Below are 19,378 nucleotides of genomic sequence, written 5' to 3'. Positions count from 1 at the left end.
ATTTAGATCTCAAGATAAACAAAATATTTGCTTTACATGAGCAGGGCCTCATTTGTTGGGCCACAAAATATTAGCCTATTTGCCGTAATATAATCTGCAATTTACAGTAGAAAAACCTAAAATGAAATGTGAACAGATATCTACTTTCTAACTTTTGAGATAAATTATGATTTTCAGGGACTCCTGGCTGGCTCAGTTGGTAAAGTATGCAGCTCTTGATTTTGGGGTCATGAGTTCAAGCCCCATGCTGGGTGTACAGCTTTAAAAAAATAAGTTATGGTTTTCATAATTTAAAAATAGCATTTTTAATTTCAAAATAAATGTGGCAATAGAATGAAGGTACCATTAATATATTAACTTGCTATTTTGACTTACTGTGTAACATTTGTTAAAGAATACTATTATATAAGTAAGCACTTGTACTTTTAACACGTTTGAATATAATTTTATCATTCTCGGGGCGCCTGGGTGGCTCAGTCAGTTAAGCATCCTACTTCAGCTCAGGTCATGTTCTCACAGTCCGTGAGTTCGAGCCCTGCATCAGGCTCTGTGCTGACAGCTCAGAGCCTGGAGCCTGCTTTGGATTCTGTGTCTCCCTCTCTCTCTGCCCCTCCCCTGCTCATGCTCTGTCTCTGTCTCAAAAATAAATAAAAACATTTAAAAAAATTTTTTTAATTTATCGTTCTCTGATGACCTTAAAAACGTGCCAGATTTTTTTTAAATGTTTTATTTCTTTGTGAGAAAGAGAGACAGACAGCACGAGTGAGGGAGGAGCAGAAAGAGGGAGACACAGAACCTGAAGCAGGCTCCAGGCTCTGAGCTGTCAACACAGAGCCCCACACAGGGCTCAAACTCATGGACCACAAGATCATGACCTGAGCTGAAGTCGGACGCCTAACCAACTGAACCACGCAGGTGCTCCAAGCCTGCCAGATTCTTAAAGCTTCACACCACCAAAAAATTAATCACAATAACTAAATACCACAAAACAACACATTAAAAATCTGGTTACTTGCTCTTTATGAATTCTGAGTAAAAAACTGAAGTTTTCCATATATTGTGCGCAGTTAAACCCCAGTTTTTTAGAACCCTCAGGGCTTGAAAGAATAGACCTCAGTCAAAAGAACTGATCACTGACTAGAAGGTGATTGGCAAGGTCTTCTCTTACTCAGGAGTACGCCTGCTTATGCGTTGGGAGTCCGGCAGCTTTGTCTTTTATCCTCAAGAAAATGTACGGTGATCCAGGTAATTTGCTCCAAGTATAAAAACATCTGTCTACTTCCTAAAAGAGATGTATTTCTGCATTACTGGTCACTTTTGTGGCACCTCAGAGAAAACTGTTTTATCTTCCAGCTCTTCTAACTCAGTATCTTTTAAGATCTGTAGTCAATCATCCCCATTGCTGTTTTTCACCTCTACCAAATCCTGTGAAGGCTACTGCTGCCCCTTCGCCCCACTCACCAAAACCATACTGGCCAAGGCACCTGGAAAGCGAGCCCTCACCATGCGTGTTGTTGGCGCTGCTGTGACTGCCCCACACTTGCAAGGATAGCTACCACCCTATAGACTCCCCTCCAGACCATCATCACCGCTTTCCTCTCTTCTCTTTCTTCTCTATGCTCTTCTCCTTGTTTCGTCTGCTTCTCTTTCCCACTTCTAGCTTTTAGTGGGGAAACCTCAACTTCTACAGGCAACTCTTTTTTTTTTGTCTTTTTTTTTTTTTGGTGTTATTTTTTTTTTATTATATGAAATTTATTGTCAAATTGGTTTCCATACAACACCAGTGCTCATCCCAAAAGATGCCCTCTTCAATACCCATCACCTACTCTCCCCTCCCTCCCACCCCCCATCAACCCTCAGTTTGTTCTCAGTTTTTAAGAGTCTCTTATGCTTTGTCTCCCTCCCACTCTTTATGGAGCCCCTTTAGGTCTGGAAATGTCCTACCAGCTAAAGATAACAAGAGGCTTACAACAAACTATAAAATTATAGTCTTACAGAAAAAGAAAAAAATAATGATGGGGGAGGGAAAAAAGTTGAAAACATTTTAAGGCTTTATTTTGTTTTGCTCTATAACATGTTGTAGAATCTCTCCATCACGTCAGAGGGAGCGTGGCCCAGTAGGAGTCAGAGCACGACAGGAGCTGTAGATAGGCCTGCGTTCTGATCGCCCTGGCACTAACAGCTGTGTGGCCTTGAGCAACTAACTTATTGACACTCTCCTTCTTTTTACTTCTTCCATCTATAAACAGTACTGAAAACCTAGTATCCACCTGTAGGGCTGTTGCAAAAAGCAAATGGAGTTACTAAATGTCGAGTGTAATAGTGTCCGGCACACAATTATCACTCAGAACAAGTTAATCTGCTAAAGGTAGAAATCTCATCCATTCGTTATCATGGTCCAATAAACCTTATTACTCATACTCTTCATCTAGATTCCTTATTTCCTTCTCGTCTTTCTGTTACTACTCACTTTTAAAAGTGCTTTTGTGGGGCGCCTGAGTGGTGCAGTTGGTTAAGCGTCCAACTCTTGATTTCAGCTCAGATCATGATCTCACAGTTTGTGAGTTCGAGCCCTGAGTCAGGCTCTGCACTGACAATGCAGAGACTGCTTGGGATTCTCTGTCTCCCTCTCTCTGCCCTTCTACCCTGCTCTCTCTGAAAAACAAATAAACAAACATTTTTTAAAAACTTCTTTTACTTTTGGGGTGCCTGGGTGGCTCATTCCGTTGAGCACCTCGGTCTCAGCTCAGGTCATGATCTCATAGTTCATCCTCTCTCTCTCTCTCTGCCCCTCCCCCACGTGTGCGCGCATGCGCGCGCTCTCTCTCTCTCAAAATAAATAAACTTAAAAAAAAACTGCTTTTGCTTATAAATGGTGTGATGAAGGATGGTAATGGCAGGAATGACAATAAAAACCACAGCCTTTATATATTTCACTAATAAACATAGGCTCAAATTTAACTCCAAAGCATAAAGATTGCAAAACAAATTTACCATTAACAAATATGTATGGAAAACAAAGCCATATTATACTAACAGTCACAGACATCCAATATTAAGATTCTGTCATGTAAAAGAAAGTAATAGGAAATAGATCCTAATAAATGTTTGTTAATTACTTTTAAAAATAAAAATGTACTTCAAATGAGCATAGCGTGAATAGCAAGGAGATTAGGCCACTCCCCAAAGTTTGTCTCATGTTTGGAAGTATATATAAACAATTCCACTAAAATTGGCAAAGAAGTATTTATGATTAGTAAGTAAAGTCGTAAATAACAGGAATTCAAAGATGAGTAAGTAAAGGTCCTTGATTTCACACATAATTAATTGTAAGGCCAGAAAAGAATGCCAGAGTGCAGAGGGAAGGAGTAGTCAGAGAAGTCTTGCTCTCTCTGACTAGAATGTTCTTTTCCCATGACATCTCAGCTTAATGGTCACCCTCTCTGAGAGATTCTTTGGTCCCACCTTCTCTAAAGAGGCCATCCAGTTAACTTACGGCACAGCATTTCTCAATTTGGGGACCTCAGAACCTCTTTCATTTTAAAACTCTATTGACCTCAAAGAGCTTCTGCTTATTCATGTTAAATCAATATTTACAGTGCTAAAATTAACAAATTTTTTAAATATTTACTTGTGTGACTCTTGATCTCAAGGGTTTTGAGTTCAAGCCCCACACTGGTTGTAGAGATTACTTAAAAATAAAATCAAAAAATAAACAATAAAATATATATTAATTTTAAGAGAATTAACCCTTTTTTTAATGTTTATTCATTTTTTAAATTGTTTTTAATGTTGATTTATTTTTGATAGAGAGGACACAAGGTGAGTGGGTAGGAGAAGGGAGAGAGGAGACACAGAATCTGAAGCAGGCTCCAGGCTCTGAGCTGTCAGCACAGAGACCGATGCAGGGCTCAAACCCACAGACCATGAGACCTTGACCTGAGCCGAAGTCAGACGCTTAACTGATCGAGTCACCCAGGCACTCCAAGAATGAACCCATTTAGAATTAACAATTAGAATGAACACTTTCATAACAAATAAGTTAGTAAATGTTTTACATTTGCACAGACTTCTAACATCAAGCTTAATACAGCTGGATTATCCTATCTGTTCTGGACTTAATCTGTTACAATATACATCGTGTGGCCACACGAAAACTCTACTGCAGAGTCATGAGGAAATGAGTGGGGAAAAACTATTACTCAAACATTTTTTACTTGGCAGAGTCTCTGAAAAGGTCCCAAGGATCCCCAAGTGCCCCAGAACATGCTGGCAGCCAATACTCTGCCACTCACCCACTTTTTCTTCCTCTTTACAGCATTCAAATGATCTGACTTTGTGAATTCACTTCTAATCACCTACCTCTCTGTACTTGAATATAACCTCATGAACACTCAGATTTTTATCCTGTTCATCTTGACTATATCTATTATCTAAAAGACTATCTGGCACCTTCCCACTCTTGCCACAAGATAGGAGATAAATCTCTTATGAAAATAAAACTATGGTTTTCCATTTGCATCATCCTTCTGAAAGTAATCCACATATATGCTTACCCTTGGCTTACCCTGTGGGTTCCTTGTGACTAAAACCCCCCTATACCAAAAACAAAACAAAAACCTACACCAAGAGTGGAAGGTGCTCATCCTATTATACTAGGTCATTTTTCCAAACTGTATCGAGTGTTAATGGATATCTTGTGAGGGCAGGTAAGTAATGATCTAATAAAATAATAAGACAAACTAAAGACTTGAATTCTCAAATTCTTATTCTAGTACAAAAACACAATCAAAACATGATTATTTCTTTTGGCAATTAATGTGTCCTTGAGACAATCATGTCTACTTTAATCTAAACACACATCATAATAACAAAGCACGGTAAAAACTCTTTGAGAAATGCAGTCCTATGTAAAAGATCATCTTAGCAGAAGTTGCTTATGAGGCATAAAAAATACTTCAGGGGTACCTGAATGGCTCAATCGGTTAAGCGTCCAACTCCTGCTTTCAGCTCAGGTCATGATCTCAGGGTTCGTAGAATTGAGCTCTGCATCAGGCTCTGCAGACAAACTGACAACATGGAGCCTGCTTGGGATTGTCTCTCTCCCTCTCTGCCCCTTTCCCACTCCGGTTCTCTCTCTCAAAATTAACATTAAACAAACAAAAAAAAAAAGGTTTATTTATTTTTGAGAGAGACACACACAACGTGAAAGCAGGGGAGGGGCAGAGAGAAAGAGAGAGAGAGAGAGAGAGAGGGAGACTCAGAATCCAAAGCAGTCTCCAGGCTCTGAGCTGTCAGCACAGAGCCCAGTGCGGGGCTTGAACTCCAGAACCATGAGATCATGACCTGAGCCAAAGTCGGATGCTTAACTGACTGAGCTATCCAGGTGCCCCCCAAGCCTCATTTTTTTCATTAAAAAGAGATACTTAAATGTGATATCTGGAATAAAGATAGGCACCTCCTTACCACCTTAGATTAAGCTCTTTTAACAATTTTATTTGTTTGTTTGTTTGTTTCTTTATTTTGTGACCAACCTGACATAGAAGGGAGCTTCCTTTTACATCTTCCCTCTGGTCTAAGGAACAGTTTACACACATGAGAAGGGCACTTCTTTACCGTTTATGGTGCCATGCTGTAATCAAGAGGTCAAGATGGGCTGGAAAAAGCTGTTTTTAGAGAGCATACCTTGACTTTAACATCAACGACAGACACCAAACTAAAGGGTAAGGACAAAACATTCTCTCTCTCCTTGTGATGAAACTATCAAGTGCAAGTATTAAAGAGTAAAGGCATACATTTTAATGACAGGATAACATTTCAAAGACAAGGCTAAAATCCTCTCACAGGATGTACAGGAGAGCTTTAATTTCTCCCAAGTTTAGTAAATTCTCCAAGACAATCAACTAACACTGAACCTATTATTTACTCTATGATAATCCAGCCTACCAGAACAACATGGGATATAAAAACATACTTCTTTGGGGGGCACCTGGGTGGCTCAGTCAGTTGGTTGAATGTCTAACTTCGGATGAGGTCATGATCTCCCAGTTGTTGTGTTCAAGCCCCACATCAGCCTCTCTGCTATCAGCACAGAGCCCACTTCATATCCTCTGTACCCCTCTTTCTGTGCCTCTCCCCTGCTGGCGTGTGCACACATGCTCTCTCACTCTTTCTCAAAAATAAACATTAAAAAAAAAATACTTCTTTGGAGCCTAATATACTTCCTTTTATTGATTTTAATGAAAAGTTTCAAACATAATGAAGATTAGACAGAACGGTATCATAAATCCCCAGTTATTGATTACCCAGATTCAACAACTATTTTAAAACTCATTTTAAATTTGTATTTTAGCAATGGTGTAACCAAGTTAGCCTTCTCAATATTATGTATGCCCTTATACCATTAATAATATCAGACACTGAACTAATGGATGCTACCCTAGTGAAATGGCATTTTATGTATATTAATATACAACCAATTCTGTTCATACATTCAATACATTTTATAGAAATTATAGCATTCTAATCAACAACGGCACTCATAAGGCTATCATTACTAATCAAAACATTTCCTTTTAAGTAAAATATAATGGTTAACAAATGTAACACATAATTTTTTCAAATAGTTTCTTTTTAAATTTTTTTTAATGTTTATTTATTTTTGAGAGAGACAGAGCATGAATAGGGAGGGGCAGAGAGAGAGAGAGAGAGAGAGAGAGAGAGAGAGAGATTGAGAATCTGAAGCAGGCTCCAGGCTCCAAGCTGTCAGCCCAGAGCCGGACACAGGATTCAAACCCAGGAGCTGTGAGATCATAACCTGAGCTCAGACACTTAACCAACTGAGCCACCCAGGCACCCCTCAAACAGATTCTTATTTCTCTTAACACCTATATTCAACAACCAATGAGCATGTGAAGAACTGAATAAAAAGCTAAGAAAATACACACATGTGCCCACACAGGGATGTTAACAAATATGCCATATGTTGGGAAGTGTGCACACACAAGAACAGAATACTCCTAGTAAATTAGCCTATCACACACTGTGCTTCATTCAATATGGTGTCTCAGGAACTTTGTAACAGTATCTTTAGATAAGGTCCAGTCCAAAAACAAAACCCCAGCAATCATCTCATTATTTCTGCCTCTTTGCCCATGTTGGAAAGCATGCACTTAAAAGTTTAATTTTAGAATGTATTGAGGCAATAAGAATCATTAACTATACGTAACAGTGATAATTAATGTTACTTCATTTAATCTGACAAAATCTTCAATCTACTACTTTCACTGGAACAACAAAAAGTGTTTCCTACTGAGTTCCTTCTAAATTTAGGGATTATATACAAATAAATAGATGAAACTCAATTTTAAGAGATCACAAAGTTACTATAAATTAAAAGTAGCATCACAACCTAAAAATACAGGGAGGTTTCTCAAAGTGCCCTTTCTATATTTCCAGAATTCCAAATTTTAATTCAGCAACTTTTCTCACCTATCAAATAGTGAGCAAGCACCTACTGAAAGTTTCGGTAATACAACAGAATTAAAAGCATGATTTCAACTTTCTACTCATTTACAAGTTGAGTGACAATCAATAGATGACAGATAAAAATGTGTACAGCCAAGGCGCCTGGGTGGCTCAGTCAGTTAAGCACCTGACTCTTGATTTCAGCTCGGGTCATGCCCTCACAGTTCCTGGGATTGAGCCCCACGTCAGGCTCTGCACTAACATCTCAGAGTCTGATTGGGATTCTCACTCTCCTTCTCTCTTGGCCCCCCTCCCACACATGCTGATGCATTCTCTCTCAAAATAAACAAATAAACATTTAAAAAATGTGGTATAGCCATACCATGGACTTATCAGACTTAGAAAGCAATGAAATTTTGACACACACTACAACATGGATGAACCTCAAGGACATTATGCTCAGTGAAATAAGCCACACATAAAAGGTCAAAAGTTATATGAGTCCACTCATAAGAGTTACCTAGTATAGGCAAATTCATAAAGACAGAAAGTAAAACAGACCTTATCCTGGGTAGGGGTGGGAGTAGTAGAGAGTTACTGTTTTCGTTGTTGTTTTGTTTTTGTTTTTTGAGAGAGAGAGAGAGAGAGAGAACGAGCAGGGGAGGGGCAGAGAAAAAGAGGAACTGAAGATCCGAAGCAGGCTCTGTGCTGACAACAGAGAGCCCAGTGTGGGTTCAAACTCACAAGCCATGAGATCAATACCCAAGTTGAAGTCAAACGCTCAACTGATGAGAGTTACTGTTTGATGAGTACAGGGTTTCAGTTTTGGATGATGAAAAATAAAACGGTAGTGAGAGTTGCACACTGTAAATGTACTTAATGCCACTGAATTGTACACTTAAAAATGGTGAAGTGGGGAGGCACCTGGGTGGCTCAGTCAGTTAAGCATCCAACTCTTGATTTCAGCTCAGATCATCGTCTCACCATTTGTGGGTTTGAACCCCACATCGAGGTCTGTGCTGACAGTGCAGAGCCTGCTTGAAATTCTCTCAAAAAAAAAAAAAAAATTTACAAAAAATAGAGAAAAGGGGCCCCACATGTACTAAAATTAGAAAGATAGAGAGGATTATTAGCATGGCCCCTAAGCAAAAATGACATGCAAATTCATGAAGAATTCCATATATTTTTTAAATAGTGAAAAGGGTAATCCTATGTTATATAATTATGTATAATTAAATATGTATGTAATTAAAAATTTTCTAAAAAACTAAGAATTTCTCCTAAAAATGGACCAAAGTGAAAATAAGTCTTAATTTCAACTTATACTTGTGTCATTAATGAAGGAAATGTCCTAACTTACCTCAAACATGTTTACAGCAAAAATAGACATTTTCCTATGGAATTTGTAATCTATGCAGATGAAATACTCATGACAACTATTAACACAGAGAATGTTGATGGAAAAATGGGGGAGGGGGGGACTGTACAATTGTAAATTCTTTTTTGAGAAAGAGAGAGAGAGAGAGAGCGCATAAGCAGGACAGAGACAGAGAATCCCAAGCAGGCTCCATGCTCACCGTGGAGCCCAACACGGGGCTCCATCCCACAAACCATGAGATCATGACCTGAGCCAAAATCAAGAGATGAATGCTCAACCAACTAAGCCACCCAGGTGCCTATACAACCGTAACATGTCTACATTTTACATGAAATAGTGTAATATTACCTCTAAGTAGACCATATAAAGTTAAGGATGTATATTGTAATCCCTAGAAAAACCACTAAAAAATGTAAAAGGTCTAATAGGTAACTTTAAATGGAATTCCAAAATTTAATATAATCCAGAGAAACAAGAAAACAGAAGAAAAAAAAAGTGAGACAACCAGAAAGCAAACAAAATGGTAGCCATAAATGCAGTCACACTAGTAATTTATTAAATGTTAATAAATTTTACTGGAATTGCATATTGAAGATGGTTACACAATTCCATGACAATACTAAAAAGCACTGAATTGTTTATGAGAAAAGGGTGAATGTTAGGACATGGGAATTATACCTCAGTAAAGCTGTTAGTAAAGAAAATAAGGCAAAGCACCTGGGTGGCTCAGTCAGTTAAGCATCTGACTCTTGATTTTTGGCTCAGGTCATGATCTCACAGTTCGTGAGATCGAGCCACATGTTGAGCCCCATGTCTGGCTCTGTCTGTCTCTCTCTCCACTCCCCCCCAACCCCTATCACCCACTCATGCCAGAAAGAAAGAGAGAAAAAGAGAGAGAGAGAGAGAGAGAGAGAGAAGGGGGAGAAAGAAAGAAAGAAAGAAAGAAAGAAAGAAAGAAAGAAAGAAAGAAAGAAAGAATGAATTAGGCAAACCAAAAAACCTTAATTGTCTAAACACTACAACTTGAAAAAGATATGGATTATTAGAATGATTTAAAAAGCATGACCCACCTACACACTGCTACAAGAGACATGTTTTCAACATAGAGTCAGATGTGGAAATATATACTGTGTGAACTGTGAGCAAAGACACTTGAGTCTTCAAACATTAAGCACCCTATCTGAGATCACATAGCTACAATGTGGCAGAAGGAGAATTTTAACTGATTCCAGACTGTGCTAATAACTGAAGGGGACAGTAAGGAATTAGGGGAGAAGGAAAGTTCATAGGATAAAATTCAAGCTATTTTAACCAAGCCAAGAGCAGGAAATCCCAACCTCATCAAATCCTAGATTCATTTTTTTTTTTTAATGTTTATTTTTGAGAGAGACAGAGTGCAAGTGGGGAAGGGGCAAAGAGAGAGAAAGAGAGACAAAGAATCCAAACTGGGGTCAGCACACAGCCTGACGAGGGGCTTGAACCCACTAACTGTGAGATCATGACCTGTGCCGAAGTCGGCTGCTTAACCGACTGAGCCACCCAGGCGCCCCTCAAATCCTACATTCTTAACCTTCCTATTGAAGGCATCCCCAAACCCCACAAACCTATATGAATTTGCCTTGTCTACACCCTTAAAAAATCTCCCTAAAAATAAAGGAGGATTTATCCATGTCAGAGCATTTCTATTCAAATCTTCAAATTCTTCAACAAATACTCTAGAAGCTGAACTCTAATCCAACACACAGGAAAATAAACTTCTCAAACATTTCCGAGGACATTCTGTTATGATAAGGGTTTTATGAAGTTATTTCATAAATTCTGAACATAACATTTAAGAGTCACAATTACAAATATACTATAAAATTGTCAGAAGGGGAGCACCCGGATGGCTCAGTCGGTTGAGCGTCCGACTTTGGCTCAGGTCATGATCTCACGGTCTGTGAGTTCGAGCCCCACGTCAGGCTCTGTGCTGACAGTTCAGAGCCTGGAGCCTGCTTCGGATTCTGTGTCTCCCCCTCTCTCTGCCCCTCCCCCACTCATGCTCTGTCTGTCAAAAATAAATATTAAAAAAAATTGTTTTTTAAATTGTCAGAAGAGTTGCCAAACTTCCCCTCCCAATCCATGGAGACCAGATTGATTCAATTTAAGAATATCATGGAGTGGGGGGCTACTGGATGGCTCAGTCAGTTGAGTGTCCAACTTTGGCTTGGGTCATGATCTCACAATTTTTCAGTTCAAGGCCCACATCAGGCTCACTGCTGTCATTCTGGAGCCCACTTCAGATCATCTGTCCCCTTCTCCCTCTGCCCCTCCCCCACTTGTGCTCTCTCTCTCAAATAAATAAAAAGCATTTATATATATACATAAAATCACAGAGTGGTAAAAGGTATCAATGACTATTTTACATTTCCACCAGCTCTTTCAAAAAGTGAGCAAATCCAAGTGAAGACAGTTACTTTCACTAGGATCCAAGATCACAAGATCAGAAAAACAAAAGAAATAGCTGTTTTCAGACCTTAAAAATGGCACACCAAGCGGAGGGGAGGAAGAATGGAGAAGAAAGAGCCTCCATCAACAGCAAAAATAGGCACCAGCCAAAGCTATCTTTTATAAGACAAAAGAACAAAAGAAACAAACAAAACACTAACAACCCAGTCTAGTTTCAATCCATCTTCAAAGCAGTTTGGAACATTTACTGAGTACAGAATTTGTAACTTTTGTTACAAACTATAGTCTCATTGATTAGCTATGTGACACTGGGCAAGGCATTTACTCCTGAGATTATTCTCTTCTTAACACCAAGGGATGATGATAATACAACACAGCTTGTCGGGAAGATTAAATAAGAATGGTGCTAGTGTATCTGTAGGTTGTATTCCATACCTATTTTTAAAAGCCTGGGGGAAGGCAAGAAATATTCTGTGCCACTTCTTTTCTCATAAACAAAATCTACTTTGGCAAATAAGACAAATCTATAGCAAAATTCTAACACACACACTCACTCCGGAAGAATATAAATATAGTTGCAGTGGTAGCTTCCAAACTGGGGGCTAGGGTCAGAGGTTCACAGATGGAGAAAACCTTCTTTTCCAGAATATGCATGTGACTGAAATTTAAGATTTTACATTCTCAAAAATGTTTCATTTTAACATAATAAAAATCAAAGATCTATGTCCAATATGGAATTTCTACTAATGTTAAGAAAACGTATATAGTTAAAACTAGATATCTACAAAATACACTGCAGTAACATTATTCAACTTTCTTAAGCCATGATATAAATAAATTTCAACAGTCATGCACAAAACATACTTCTGTGAGTTACCCAGATCACAGCCTACATATAGATAAAATCAGAGTTATATACAATTCTGAACTTGCAAGGTTTAAGCCTCTCCTTTATCCTCCTACCTAAAAAAAAGTTGTTACAACTATGAGTGAATAGAGTATCATAGGAATCACTTTAAATTTACTCTACTATTTTAAGAACAAAAATAGTGCTAAATGAAACTATTGGCTAACTTGCTAACTTCAGAATTTTAGTATCAGTTACAAACCACTTAAAGCACACTTCTTAACTCTAATAACGCACTATGGATTACAATCTCCCAAGTGAGACAAGGGACCCAGCAAGATGCTGTCTTCCAAGTTTCTGCCTACACAACAGTCATTTTCCTACAATCTGACCATGCACTACCTGTATTACTGTTAAATGGAGAGAAAGGTTTATGAGCTTTGGGTAAGTTGACCACAGTTATTTGGTCTTCACCGTTTGGGTTCTCTGTGAATGCTCTATTTCCAACTTAGCCAACGAGGGCACAGTGGTTTTTATTTCAAGTGCTCTGTACCTGAAAGTCAACCAACGTAGGCCAAGTCCTGACTCTGTTACTACTAGCATAGTGTAACTATTAGAGGTCACTGTACCTGAGTCATTGTTTTCCTTTCATGATAGAGTTCATAATATCCAGCTTCGGTGGTTGCATGAATGAAAGAAATCATGGGTCATAATAATTTGTAAACTACATTATTATGCACAGATATACAGCAGTATAATTCTATCAAACTATTAACCTCAACAGGAAAAAAAAAATCTAAACTCACAAAATAGACATGAAAACTATCAGACTAATTTCCCAAAAGCACTAACTTCAACTATATCCTTGTCGCTAAATGCTCTTCAACAGCTCTCTCCTCTACTAAAGTAATTATTAACAATTATAAAGATTAAGATGATTTGCCTGGCAATGCCAGACTCTGTACTAAGTTCTTTATATAAGTTGTTTCCCATCTTTACAACAACCTTGCAGGTAGGGGTCATTCTCTTCATTTTACAGATGAAACAATGTTAACTTATTTCCAAGTTTTGCTGTTACAAACAACCTTACAATGAACATTTCTTAAGGTTTGTCTTTGTAGGTGAAGTTCCTTGTCAAGTCAAAGAATATATACACTAAATTGTAATAAATAATAGTAAATTTCTAGCAAAAAAAAAAAAAAAGCCTAAAATACTTTATATTCCCAAGAACAATTTTCCTGTCCACTTGCCTACACTGGATATTACAGCCAGTTTTTAAATTTTTGGTAAATCCAATGGATAGAAAAATGACATCTCATCACTGTTTTTGAACAGTTATATTCCTTATCCTGTTAAAAGGTGTCCAACAGAAGGAGATAAAAGAATATGATCATCAAATCTGAAGTGCTTGCTACAGTTTTCTATAAGCTTCCACGCTGAGCACTGTGGATAAAACTCACCGTCGATATGCATGTACACACATATCTTTTAAATACATGGGGAAGACCCAAACGTGAAACACGAACTATTAAATCTAACGTACAAATTTCTCATAAAGCTAATCCCTATAATTTGTAATGCTGTGCTTTAGTAAAATAAATTACTAAATAAATAAATATATATATATATATTTACTATACTTACATAGATACTTACTATATCTATACACATACATGTTAGCAAACTAACTAGGAACACTATGAAATCTCTTTTAATATTTATTTAATGTTTACTTATTTTTGAGAGAGAGACAGACAGAGACACAGACTGTGAGCAGGGGAGGGGCAGAGAGAGAGGGGGAGACACAGAATCAGAATCAGGGTCCAGGCTTTGAGCTGTCAGCACAAAGCTCGATGCAGGGCTCAATCCCACAAACTGAGAGATCATGACCTGAGCCAAAGTTGGACACTTAACCGACTGAGCCACCCATAAGCCGCTAAAATCTCTTTAAACCAATACCTCCTTTTTTCAAGAGCAGGTAGTTTTACTTTTTTCTTTCTTTTTTTTTTTTTTTTTTTTTTTTTTAATTTAATGTTTATTTTAGAGAGAAAGAGCATGAGCAGCGGAGGGACAGAGAAAGAGGGAGACAGAAACCGAAGCAGGCTCCAGGCTCTTAGCTGTCAGCACAGAGCCCGACGTGGGGTTCAAACCCATGAACTGTGAGATCATGACTTGAGCCGAAGTCAGACGCTTAACTGACTGAGCCACCCAGGTGCCCCTCAAAGCTCTTTCATAAATTAAAGAATTTATTTTCTTAATTCTCCTCATAGCATCCTATCACTGTGTTTTTACCGCTCAGAATACAAGGAGCCCAGAAGGGAAATACAGAATGAAACACAGTTTGGAAATAAAATCTGTTGGCTCGGCACATTAAGATTACTGAAAATTACTGAAATTTCTTCATGAGGGTGATTTGTAGCTTTGTTTTTTTCCATGATTTAAGCAAAACCAAAGTATGATTTGGTTTAAATCAGGTACAGTAGGGATTCTGGGTAATCTGATCCCACTGCATGTAAATTAAGCATAAAGAATAATGGTCACAGGTACCCACAAACATACTCCCACACAGAGGCCCAAATGAAGGCTGTTATTACAAAAAAAAAAACAAAACAAAAAAAAACAAAAAGAATTAGTCTTGGAAAAAAAAAAAAAACCATAATGTTCAGTATGCTTTTATACTTGGTTTACTATATATTTTCTAATGTTTCTAAAAACAACAATGTATCACATAAAGCACAACTCGTTTTTCCATAAGCAAAATAAATATGCTGGTCTTTGAACAGCAATTTTAAAAAACAGAATCAAGGGTGCCTGGGGAGCTCAGTCGGTTGAGCATCTGACTGTTGATTTCCACTCAGGTCGTGATCTCACGGTTTGTGAGATCTAGCCTGACACTGGGCTCTGCACTAACAGTGTGGAGCCTCCGTGGGATTTTCTCTTTCTCTCTCAAAATAAATATTTTTTTAAAAAAGACAGTAAAAAAACAGAACTAGAAAAAAATGGGGGGAAAAAAACCTCCATATTTGATTAAATCTCAAACATAAGATATGGTATTATAATAAAAGGAACTCCACAGTATCCAACTTTAAAAAAAAAGAAAATTCCAGGGGTACCTTGGTGGTTCAGTTGGTTGAGCATCTGACTCTTGATTTCCACTCAGGTCATGATCTCACGGTTTGTGAGATCTAGACTCACACTGGGTTCTGCACTGACAGTGTGGAGCCTCCGTGGGATTTTCTCTTTCTCTCTCAAATATTTTTTTAAAAAGACAGTAAAAAAAACAGAACTAGAAAAATGGAGGGGGGAACCTCCATATTTGATTAAATCTCAAACATAAGATATGGTATTATAATAAAAGGAACTCCACAGTATCCAACTTAAAAAAAAAAAATTCCAGGGGTGCCTGGGTGGTTCAGTTGGTTGAGCATCTGACTTCAGCTTAGGTCATGATCTCACAGTTCATGAGTTCAAGCCCCACATTGGGCTCGCTGCTGTCAGCACAGAGCCTGCTTTGAATCCTCTGTCCCCTTCTCCCTCTGCCCTCCCTCCACTCATGCTCTCTCAAAAATGAATAAACATTAAAAAAAAATTTTCAGCTTCTCCTTGCCAAAGTCACCACCACCAACATGGTTATCTATCACCACTACAACGTAAAGCATATTTCTAAGAATATATTCAGTTTGAGAGAGTAACTATTGAATCCGATGGCTGGTCACCAATCACACAATGTTTATATGGCCTAACATAATCAGTAGGCAATTTCATTTCAATGCTGTATTATTTTTTATGGAACTTACCAACTATACCTAGATATCCCAAAAGGAGCATTTTAAATGGCACACTCCAATGGGAAAAGATTTTAATGCTAGGAAAGCTATATCCCAAAAAGAATCTTGCCACGATACACACAAAAAAAGACAGGGTTAGTTATCACTAGCTGCATATTTTCGTTGTGAACCAAAACACAGCAACATTGCCTTCTAACTATAAAGCAGTCCCTTTTGTGATAGACGAAAAGTTTTCTTGCAGGTTATTGTTTTATTATTTTTAATCTAGTAATTAATCTTTCCATATCATTCATTGAACCTACTATGCAGAAATCATTAAAATATAAAACAAAAGGGAAACAAAGACCAATGAGACCAAGTCTCTCATCTCAAGAGGAGATTAAAATACAGTAAAGGAAAAATTTTAATATGGAAAGAGGTATATCAAACAAGAAATCTCAAAAAAAAAAATGCTCTAGCAAATAGAAGAAAGAGATTACTTCTCACCTGAAGGGCACGGAAACTATGCTGATAGTAGTAACATGTGAACCATGCCTTTCGGGACAGGCAGAAGTTGGAAATGTGGGAGAGGACCGGTGTGCCCACAGGGTAAAGAGTGCTGAAAAGGATGGAACAGGAAAGAACTAGCCATGTTTGAGAATGGCACTGTTGTCTTGGCTGAGGCATAGCACTGACAATGGGAAATGGAGGAGAAATTACAAAGCAAATTAGTCAGTAAGGAAGGTGGTCATTCACCTATTCTATACTCTTCTCTCTAATGCAAAGCCCCTGATGGAAATATCCTTCATTTAAGGAGAATGTGAACTTCCTCATAGTATTTTTCCCCTGAACTGAAGTCACTTGTGGACTTGACTTATTTTCCACAACATGACTGTGAGCCCCTCATGAGCGGGACACACATCTGATGCCTTTTTATATCCTTCTCAAATATAAACACAGCAAACAACCATTTTTTTAACGATTGAATGCATGGATGAACACACAGGCTGTGTCATTTAACTTCTCTGAGACCCAGATACTCTATACCAAGGGTTGGCAAATTTCTACACAAAGGGCCATACAGTAAATATTTCAGGCATTGCAGGTTATTTGGTCTCTGCTATAGCTTCACAACTCTGCTGTTATAAAGCCAAAGCAGCCACAGACATCACGTACATGAATGAGCATGGATGTGTGCCAATAAAATTTAATTTACAAAAACAGGCGGCAGGCTGCATTTGGCCGATGGACCATGGTTTAGAGACTCCTCATCTACACAAACTTAAGTCTAATACATTATATTGTACAAGCACATTCACATGTATTATATTCAAATCACTTTTGACATAACGATACAACTCAGTCAAAATTTCAGGCAAGAGGCTAGCAAAAAAGAATAGAAATGGGAAAGTGTGCACATGCTGCACAAATGGTAAATGTGGTAAATGTGGGCCTTTGGTTGCTTCCACCTCATCTGCCCTCTCCAGGCACCTGTTACCATTAGCTATCTGTGTCACCTTACATCACAACTCCGTCAGGCCTCACTTTAATCTTTAGTCCCTAGTTTATAACCTATTAACTGGTTAAAATAAATCATTCTAAACTAGAACTCTAGGATCTCAAAAATTGTCCAAATTAAATTTATGGATCTTAAGTCAAAATTTCATCTAGAAAATTATATTCGTAAGTAATTCTGAATCCATGAAACAACAAAATATAAATATTTCACAGAAATAAAGTATAACATATTAGAATAGTAAATTAAGATACCTCCTAGGATAACTGATCCAATGAGCTTTTTGAAACATTCAAAATCCTAGTTTAGCACCTGAACACTAAGTTTTCAGTACCATCTTGAATGTAGTTCAATTCATTTAACCAACGTGGTAATATCTGGAAAAGACTTTGGTAATACAAAAGTCTTTTCCCAAAACAGAAATTTGATCTTAAATATCACAATATGCAATGAAAAGGGAAATAGATAGAATCTTACTTCTGGCTTCACAGTCCATGCTTGTGTTATAATAATAAATCACTGGACTCTTTGACATAGTTAGCTACAAATCTGAAGAGTCGAATTTTTAAAAAGTCCATATAGTATATGACAAACTCAGTGTCATTAGCTAGGTATAAAGGTGATCTCATAACTCTTCCACTTTTATTCTTTAAACCAAGACCTGGGTTTCAGAACAAAAACTCTTCACTTTTTACAAGTAATTTTCAAAGACTTGATGGGTCAATTAAAATTCTTTAATGCATCATGACCCACATTTACAAAAGCAATACCATCACGCTGCTTTCTGAGATAGAAGTCAACAGATTCTGATCCATGACAAACTTACCAGACATTTGGCAAATTCTTTGTTTTCTGAAAGGAATCCATAACCTGGATGTACCTTAGAAATGAAAACAAAACACACATTCAATTTTACAAAAAATTTCACAAAACCTTTTGTAACCAACACAGTGCATTATTGTACTTATAGTTTAAGGGCCTTGAGTAAGGTTACTTCTCCTCAATACTGGCAGCCGCAACTCACATTCCTGAGTACAGACCCAAATTCCAAGAGACTGACTATGCAGCATTCACTTGCAGCACACTACCTTTTTCCTAGCCACAATCGGGACCATAATTCTGCCTATCCACCTACATCTGACTATGCTATTCAACATGACCCAAATTCTCCCTACTTCTTCTGAGGCTGCCTTTGGCCACAAGAGTGGAGAAATTTCTAATGGCTGGTGGGTTGAAGTACAAGGTTAAACAAAACCATTTACGGATAGATGAAAAACTCCTAATTCCCCTTCCTTTACAGTCCCAGGAACTACTGCTTTCTAAAACCCTGGGTAAGCCAACAAATACATTTTATTCCTAATAACATGAATATACTCAACCACTATCCAGTGAGCAGTTTCTGTCAAATCTAGGTAAAATCAAAGTCTGGTTTTACTTTTTCTTTGTATTCTGAAATTTTTTATGCTAACTAGACGTCTACTCTTTCTCCCCTGGCCCAACCCATTTAGCCACTCACAACCACTTTATGCAATCCTCTCTCACAAGCCTCGCTGCTACAATTGAAGTTCTACCGTCCTGTTCTACCACACCAGCCAAACAAATGTAGCCACTCTATCACTGGTCAGCATTGAATGTATTTCCAAGAAAACAAGTCTGCTAGAAGGAAAGTCAAATTTTGGAAGGAGCCAATATCATAATCTAGAAGTAGCTACACATCTGAGATTTTTAAACGCTTTAGGAACATGGTACAGAATTGAAATGACTGCATCACAGGAAAAGTTTCACTCCATCAACTGCATTTCACAGAAACATTTCATGAAAGACTGCACTCTGACAAGCTGTCGTCAAAAGGTTAAGAGCTTTACCTTCATTAACTCTGATAATAAACTGTAAACATCTATAATATGGGTTCATGAATTCAGTTTTTATTTAAACCTGTATCTTACTACAACATT

General features: G+C 37.8%; 1 protein-coding gene and 1 pseudogene across 3 annotated transcripts in view; one reads left to right on the top strand and one right to left on the bottom strand.

The window, feature by feature from the left end:
- Positions 1 to 19,378, bottom strand: part of PCCA (propionyl-CoA carboxylase subunit alpha) — a 477,968-nt gene that overhangs the window by 324,359 nt on the left and 134,231 nt on the right. For all 3 annotated transcript variants that reach the window (XM_042979710.1, XM_042979700.1, XM_042979707.1), the window contains one exon: positions 18,250 to 18,303. In XM_042979710.1, the coding sequence (XP_042835644.1) occupies positions 18,250 to 18,303 (54 nt within the window). The remainder of the gene's footprint in view (positions 1 to 18,249; positions 18,304 to 19,378) is intronic.
- LOC122232238 lies at positions 8,555 to 8,653 on the top strand (annotated as a pseudogene).

The sequence above is a fragment of the Panthera tigris genome, chromosome A1, assembly GCF_018350195.1.
Source record: "Panthera tigris isolate Pti1 chromosome A1, P.tigris_Pti1_mat1.1, whole genome shotgun sequence".
Classification (NCBI taxonomy): domain Eukaryota; kingdom Metazoa; phylum Chordata; class Mammalia; order Carnivora; family Felidae; genus Panthera; species Panthera tigris.
Note: the sequence above shows the minus strand (reverse complement) of the source record. Positions and strands in the feature narration are given on the sequence as shown.